At 51.0% G+C, this 7,573-nt stretch overlaps 2 protein-coding genes across 2 annotated transcripts in view; one reads left to right on the forward strand and one right to left on the reverse strand.

Annotated features, from left to right (window-relative positions):
- The window catches only part of VMO1 (vitelline membrane outer layer 1 homolog), a 2,096-nt gene extending 563 nt beyond the window's left edge, over positions 1-1,533 (reverse strand). Inside the window, exons 1-2 of the mRNA XM_077746844.1 lie at positions 376-1,533; positions 148-247 (exon numbers count right to left, since the gene is read on the reverse strand). Of these exons, the coding sequence (XP_077602970.1) occupies positions 148-247; positions 376-561 (286 nt within the window). The 5' untranslated portion in view covers positions 562-1,533. The remainder of the gene's footprint in view (positions 1-147; positions 248-375) is intronic.
- A 2-nt stretch (positions 1,534-1,535) lies between these two features.
- Positions 1,536-3,002, forward strand: GLTPD2 (glycolipid transfer protein domain containing 2). The gene is given in 3 exon segments (XM_077746765.1): positions 1,536-2,344; positions 2,347-2,384; positions 2,643-3,002. Coding segments are annotated over 3 exon segments (573 nt in total). The 5' UTR covers positions 1,536-2,169.
- The last annotated feature ends 4,571 nt before the right edge of the window (positions 3,003-7,573 follow it).

The raw sequence follows: 7,573 nt of genomic DNA on the forward strand, positions 1-7,573 counted from the left end.
CCTCCCGCCGGTTGCTGCGCGACCCGGGGTGGGTTGAGTCCGGTCACCCGACCTGGGAGGTTTTCCACCCAGTCCCCAGGTGTACACTGCCCCACAGCCCCGGAGGAACATTCTAGCCCGGAGGGGGAGTGTGTAACGGACACTTACGCGGTANCTGCGTGTTGCGCTCCGCGTTCCCGCGCGAGCAGTGCAGCCGGATCCCGTTCAAAGCAGTGTCGTCGCCAGGAATACCTTGGGGGGGCTCCTCCTGGGCCGGGAGGAGAGGAGCGGTAAGAGTAAGTTAGAACACTGCCAGCCTCTGTTCCCGAGCAGGGGAGTGGGGAGGTGGGGCGGTGCGTCTTCCCCGCCCTCAGAGACCTAGGCCTGAGCCCCCACCTTGAGCGAGAACCCGCTGGCGAAGAATCCATCAGGGCACATCTCAGGCCAGGCCCAGTCGCCCCAAGGTCCCCCGTTGGTCACCTCGATGACCGACGTGTAGGCGCTCAGGCCGTCGGCTCCTGCGCGTCCGAAGCAGGCCGTCCACAGCACCAGCAGCAGCTTGGCTGAGGCGCCCCTGGCCATCCTGCAGCCTCTGGGTGCCAGGCGGGGGCCCCTGTGCAGATTTATAGCACCTCTGCCCCTGTGAAGTCTCCGATTACGGAAGGGCCTCTGGGATTAAGTGACACCCGAAACTAATCTGCTCCCAGAACCCTGCGGACAACATTCGCTGCTCTGGAGACGAGGCCCCCCTCGCCCGAGGGGGAGGGGCAGACAGCTGACCCGCCGAATGCACCACCAGCTACAGAACTTCTATAGGCCACGACTTGCGGTTCAGGTTTTGCAGGCGTGTGTTAATCCTTACAACCTTGTAGCAGGTGGGAGTGACCCTGCCTATTCCCAGATGAGGAAATTGAGGTTTGGAAATGACAAGCAACTTGCCTAAGGTCACAGTCAGCGAGCTGGGGAACCTTCCGACGCTGGGAAGCGGGGAGCCCGTGTCTAGGGATGAAGCAATGGCTCTGAAGCGCTGGGTGGGGTAGCTCCCGACCTCCAGGATTGAGGGGAGCGTTCGAGGGAGAGATAGGGCAAGAACCCCTGAACCGTGGTAGCTAGAAAGGATCTTGGCAGTGAACTTTATGGACAGGGGACTGAGAGCCCCCCAAGAACAGGGGAGGCTGTTTTTCCATTGCTTCCTGTCCTTTCTCTGAATGCTTTCCCTGCCATGACCACTAGGTGGCCTCCTAATTTGGGAAGAAAAAAATGGCTCCGATTTGTCATGGGGTCACCACCCCATTTGTCTGCCCTTCACACATCTTCCTGTGTTTATTCAATATATATTTCTATACCAATAATGTGGTTTTGGCTCAGGCAATATTCTAAGTGCTGTAAATAGAACAGTAACCCAGAAAATCATGGAGGCAGATGATACATTTTCCAATGCATCTGAGCTCTCTGAAGGCACTTCTGTCTTCTTGCAGCTTAGTAAGGGGTCTAGATGTGGAAATAGTTAATAAGGTTTGTTTTGAACAAGACAGGCAGGTGTGTGTGGGGGGGGTATGTGCTTGGCTGGCTCAGTATGTAGAGTGTGACTCTTGATCTTGGGGTCATGAGTTCAAGTCCCATGTTGGGCATAGAGATTACTTTAAACACACACACACACACACACACACACACCAACCAAAAAACCAGTGAACGAGAACCAACCTGGATCCCAGGGGCCCTACGTTTGAACTTCATAGGTTACGATTTATGAAACGACTGTGTAAGTTTTTTCATTTACAGCGTTTGCACATACATTATCATTTAATCCTCGGATGAGAACGACAAAGTACTGATTACTATTCTCCTGTGCAGTGGAGGGAACGCCAGGCCCGTGCTGATGTAGGGGCCACACCATTGCTCCGTGGGGGGCTGGTTCTCAGCCCAGCCTGTCTTCCCTGTTACTACAACTGGTCTACACCGAAGGCAAGGGCAGAGACTCGTTGCTGAGAAATCTACAAATCCTCTTCATCCAGTTTTTCACCGCAGAGATGCTGTCCTCTGGGTCAAAGGCCACAGGGTAAGAGGCCTTAGTAGGTTAATTATTAACCCTTAACACCTCAGGGCACCCGGACTTCTCTGGCCTCCTGGAGGCCGACGGACAGGGACTGGTTTGGGGCTGGCGAGGGGGCGGTGGTCCCCGCCCCAGCCATGGGGGTCGCGCTGCTAAGCCACGTGTCTCGGCGCTGCTTCCGCCACGCGATTCCTCTCGCTGTCCTCTCGCTGCTGCTGCTTTATCTCTGTGCTCGGAGCTTTCGTGAGTAGCCCCTTCCCTCACATGCCCTGGGAGGCACCAGGGACCCAAGCCCCCCCCCCCCCCCCCCNGGGCACAGTCCTGCATTCCCGAAGGCCCGCCGCCTGCCCAGGTATGCTCGGGCGGGGGCCGGGACCAGGGGCTCCGGGAGGGATCCTGATCGCGGGAAGCGGGGCCAGGTTGGGGGTCTGGGGAAGGACGGGTCCTGCCCCTCGTCTCCCCTCTCGCGTCAGCAGCCGAGCGCAACTGGAGAGATCCCGGCCAGACCTTAGGAGCAGCTTCTGCAGGGCCCCACCGGGCTCTTTGGCCGAGGAGGCGCAGCAGGCTAGGGGTTCTGCTCCGGCCCCCTTCCGCCCGTGTCTACCCCTAGGTCCCGCGGCAGCCGGGCCCCCTGGAGGCCCCCAGGTGGGAAGAGCCTCCGTGTGAGGGCCCCCAGGGGGTGCTGGGCCGCGCGATGGGGCCGTTCCGCGCCAGTCTGAACCCCGCAGGGGATGTGGTCTTGTCGCAGTACCTGGCCGGANGCCCGGCGCCGCCTCCGGGGCCGCCGCTCCCGGTGCCCCTTGTCCCTGGGAATGAGCGGCGCCCTCCCGTGTCACGGCCCGGAGCCCCAAACCCGCGCGTGCGGCCTCAACCGAGCGGGCGCCGGGGTCCGTCATGCAGGTTTATTAACACGTCCTCGGCCACTCCCGCAATAGTGGGCGTGAAAGATTTCGCAACTCTCCGATCGTGAGCCCGGCCCCTGTCCCCCCGCACCCCCAGAATCCTGCAGACACACCGGCCTGTTAGACATCTTCAGCTGCGCCTCTGCTGGACGTAAACCGAGCACGCCCGGGACGGAGCATCTAATGCCCTTCCCTCCCCCGTGGAGGCCCTTCACAGCCTCTCCTTTGGGGGAATCACTGCTAGGTGCTTCCAGGCCCCAAAGCCAAACACTGTAGTCACCCTGACTCTCCCTGTGTCATACCCACATGGAATGGGTCAGAATCTGACCATTTCGCACCATCTCCACTGCCACCACCGTGTGAAGCCCAACTTTCTATCCACCACCTGGGTTATGACAAGAGCCTCCTAATTGTCTCTCTGTCTCATACTCAGTGTCCCTATTGTGTGTCTTTAAATTTTTTTAAATGTTTACTTTTGAGAGAGAGAGAAAGAGAGTAGGGAGGGGCAGAGACAGACAGAGGCAGAGGATGGGAAGCAGGCCCTGTGCTAACAGCTGACAACCCGATGTGGGGCTGGAACTCACAAACGGTGAGACCTGACCTGAGCTGGACACTTAACCAACTGAGCCGTCTAGGTGCCCTAGATGCCCCTATTATGTGTTTTTGTTTTTGTTTTTTTTTTTATTTCTAGGAGAGAGAGAGAGACAGCGTGAGCAGGGGAGGGTCAGAGAGAGAGGGAGTCACAGACTGAAACAGGCTCCAGGCTCTGAGCTGGCAGTCAGCACAGAGCCCGACGCGGGGCTCGAACCCACGAACCGCGAGATCATGACCTGAGTGAAAGTCGGACGCTTAACCGACTAAGCCACCCGGGCGCCCCTCCTATTATGTGTTTTTAATGGAGCAGCCAAAGTGATCTCTTAAAATAAAGATCATATTCTCATGTCAGTTCCCCGCTCAAAAGCTTCCAATGACTTCCTCTTCCGCTCAGATGAAGAAATAAATTTAAGCAGGATATTTTCTGGATCCTATTTTCAGTTGAGAACAATGCAGAGCTTTGTAAAGGTCCTACGTGAGCTGACCGTGTGCTCGCCAAACTGACCTCTTCCATTCTCACTGAATATTTCGGGCCTAATCCTGAAATCCTAAAATCTTTGCACTTGTTCTTCTCTGTCCAGAACACTGTTCCCACAAATAGAGACATGACTTCCCTCCTTTCTTTCTTCTGGACTTTATTCAAATGTCTCTTCAACACACACACACACACACACACACACACACACACACACACTCACACTTCCTGTTTCCCTTCCCTGCCTTTTCCCCCCCTTAATATGATTCACTCTCCAATATGCTGTATATTGTACTTACTTGTTTTGTTTTGTCTCCAGCGAGAAATGTAAGCTGCGTGGGGCAAGGAATTTCTGTCTATTTCATTCCCTGATGTACCTCCAGTGCCTTAAATAGTCCCTGTCACCTAGTAGACACTGAAAGGCTTTTTGTTAAATGAACATATCAGCGCTGGAAAGGGTTCAGACGGCTGGAACCAAGAGTCAAAAAGAAAAGAGAGGTTGCCCAGTAATGGAAACCTGTTTAATGCTACTGAATCAGATATTGAGAATGGTTAAAATGTTACTTTTTATGTCATGTTGCTTATATTTTATTACAGTAAAAAATTAAAAAGTAAAGAGGAGACGGGATTCTGGAAATGGTACTCAGGAACAAGTTCAAGAAGGTCCTTACAAGCTATCTTCTAGAGATAGGACTTTATCTCCAGAGTTCGTTTTAAGCAGAGGATTCCTTAGATCATTCTTTCAATTCAGAAACCAGCCCCGGCTGCGGTCTGAGGACCATGGCAGGCTCACACGAAGACCCCTCCACACAAGAAGAGCCAAACACATTCTTCTCAAGTGCACGTATGGCATCCTCCGAGAGAGACCATATGTGAGGTCACAAAAAGGTCTCAGTAAACTTAAGAAGATTGAGGTCATGAAATATCCTCTAACTAAAATAAAATGAAACTAGAAATCAACGGCAAGAAGGAATTTGAGAAATTCACAAATAATGTGGAAATGAAACAGCACACTCCTAAACGACCGATGGACGAAAGGAGAAATCACAGGGTAAACATTTTGGGATGAGTGAAAATGAAAAGAAAACTTAAGGATGCAGCATAAGCAGCGTTCAGTGGGAAATTTGCTGTAAACGCCTATTTTAAAAATGAGGAAAGATCTCAAACCAGTACTTGAACCTTCCTCCTTAAGACACTATAAAAACAAGAGCAAACTAAAACTTTAAAAAAAGCAGAAGGAGAGAAATAATGAATATCAGAGTGGAAACAGATGAACTGGAAGATAGACAAACAATGGAAAGAAGCAATTAAACCAGAAGTCGATTCTTTCGAAAGAATGACAGGATTAACAACCAACCCAGACCAAGACAAAAAGAAAGGAGACTCACATCACTAAAATCAAGAATGACAGAGAGGTCATTTCTACCAAGCTTTTGGAAATAAAAAAGATTATAAGGGAATGCTATCAATAATTGTAGGCCGACATAGGTGACATAGATGAAATGGAAGATTCCTAGAAAGGCACAAACTACCAAAACTGATTCAAGAATAGATAGAAAATCTGAGTACACCTATAATAAATAAAGAGATTGAATTAGTAATTTAAAACGTTCCCAAAAGGCCAAGACCAGATGTTTTCACTGATGGATTTTACCAAACATTTAAAGAAAAACTAGGGGATGTCTGGGTGGCTCACTTGGTTAAGTGGCTGACTTCAGCTCAGGTCATGGTCTCCCAGTTTGCGAGTTCAAGCCCCACATTGGGATCTGTGCTGACAGCTCAGAGCTTGGAGCCTGCTTCAGATTCTGTGTGTGTCTCTCTCTGCCCCTCCCCTGCTTACACTCCGTCTCTGTGTCTTAAAAAAATGGAATAAACATTTTTTTTAAAAGGAAAAAATAATGATCCTCCTTTAGAAACTCTAAAAAATAGAAAAGGAGGGAACACTTCCCAACTAATTCTGTGAGGCCACAATTAGCCTGATACCAAAGATACTACAAGAAAAAACAAACAAGAAACTACAGCACAATACGTTATATGAATACAGATGCAAAAGGTCTTCAACAAAATACAAGCAAACCACATACGAAACAGATCGTATACCATGGGCATTTGATTTTTTTTAATGTTTTATTTATTTCTGAGAGAGAGAGAGAGAGAGACAGCATGAGCAGGGGAGGGTCAGAGAGAGAGGGAGACACAGAATCTGAAACAGGCTCCAGGCTCTGAGCTAGTTATCAGCACAGAGCCCGACGCGGGGCTCGAACCCATGAACCGTGAGATCATGACCTGAGCGGAAATCGGATGTTTAACCGACTGAGCCCCCCAGCCACCCCTATGGGCATTTGATTTTTGATAAAGGTGCCAAGACCCCTCAAAGGGAAAAGAACAGTCTTTGCAACAAACAGTGCTCGGACAAAAGAATGAATTTGGGTCCCTACTTCCCTCACATCATATACAAAGATTAACCCAAAATGGAACATAGACCTCAACGTGTAAGAACTGAAACTACAAAACTCTTAAAACGGATGGAAATCTCAGCTGCCTCAGATTAGGCAAAGGTCTTGTGATGAAGGCAGTGAAAAGACAATCTATAGTACAGGAGAAAATACTTGCAAAACAGATATCTGATAAAGGCCTAGTATCTAGAATATAAAAGGATAACCCAGGGGTGTCTGGGTAGCTCAGCCCATTGAGCATCCAACTCTTGATTTCATCTCAGGTCATGCTCCCAGGGTGGTGGGATGGAGGCCCCCGTTGGGCTAGGCGCAGAGCCTGGAGTCTGCTTAAGAGTCTCTGTCTCTCTCTCTCTCATAATAATAATAAAAGGTAACCCAGTTTTGGGGTGCCTGGCTGCCTGAGGTGCTGGAGCATGCAACATTTGATCTCAGGGTTTTGAGTTTTGCCCCAGTTCGATGTACAGTTTACTTAAAAAAAAAAAAAAAGAACAAAAGGACTAAGGATTTGAATAGACATCTCTCCAAAGAATATGTACAAATGGACAGTTAGCACATGAAAATATGCTCAACATCGCCAATCATTAAGGAAGTCGGGGGGGGAGCCACACAAGATGCCACTTCACGCCCACTCGGAAGGCTAAAATAAAAAGTGCACGGAGGCAGTGAGGCTGCGGGGAAGTTGGAAAGTCAGGATGCACACAGCGCTGGCGGGTATGTCAAACGGGGCGGCTGCCGTGCAAACTGTGAACTCGGCTCTTCAATGCTAAGTGTATCGCGTCTGCATGGCCCAGCGATGCCACGCCTGGTATATCCTCCGACGTCCACATCTAACGGAAATGAAATCAGCGCTGTCACCCTAACGCAGACACGCTCGAGTCTGTGTCCAAGACTGAAGCGCGACTCCCATCGGATCGAGTCAGTCCCGCGCAGAAGCGGAGGCCTTGCACGCTGCCCGCGGCGCTTTTCGGCGGGCCGGCTTGCCACGCTGCCATCAAGCGCTCACTGTCGCAAAATATCCTTCCCCGCACGACTCTTTTCCCTGCCGCCGTCAACCGTGACTTAGCTTCGCCCGCAGACGGCTTTAGAGCGCGACTGAAGAGCGTGACAGAGCGCT

The sequence above is a fragment of the Crocuta crocuta genome, unplaced genomic scaffold (genome assembly GCF_008692635.1).
Source record: "Crocuta crocuta isolate KB4526 unplaced genomic scaffold, BGI_CrCroc_1.0 scaffold139, whole genome shotgun sequence".
NCBI lineage: Eukaryota > Metazoa > Chordata > Mammalia > Carnivora > Hyaenidae > Crocuta > Crocuta crocuta.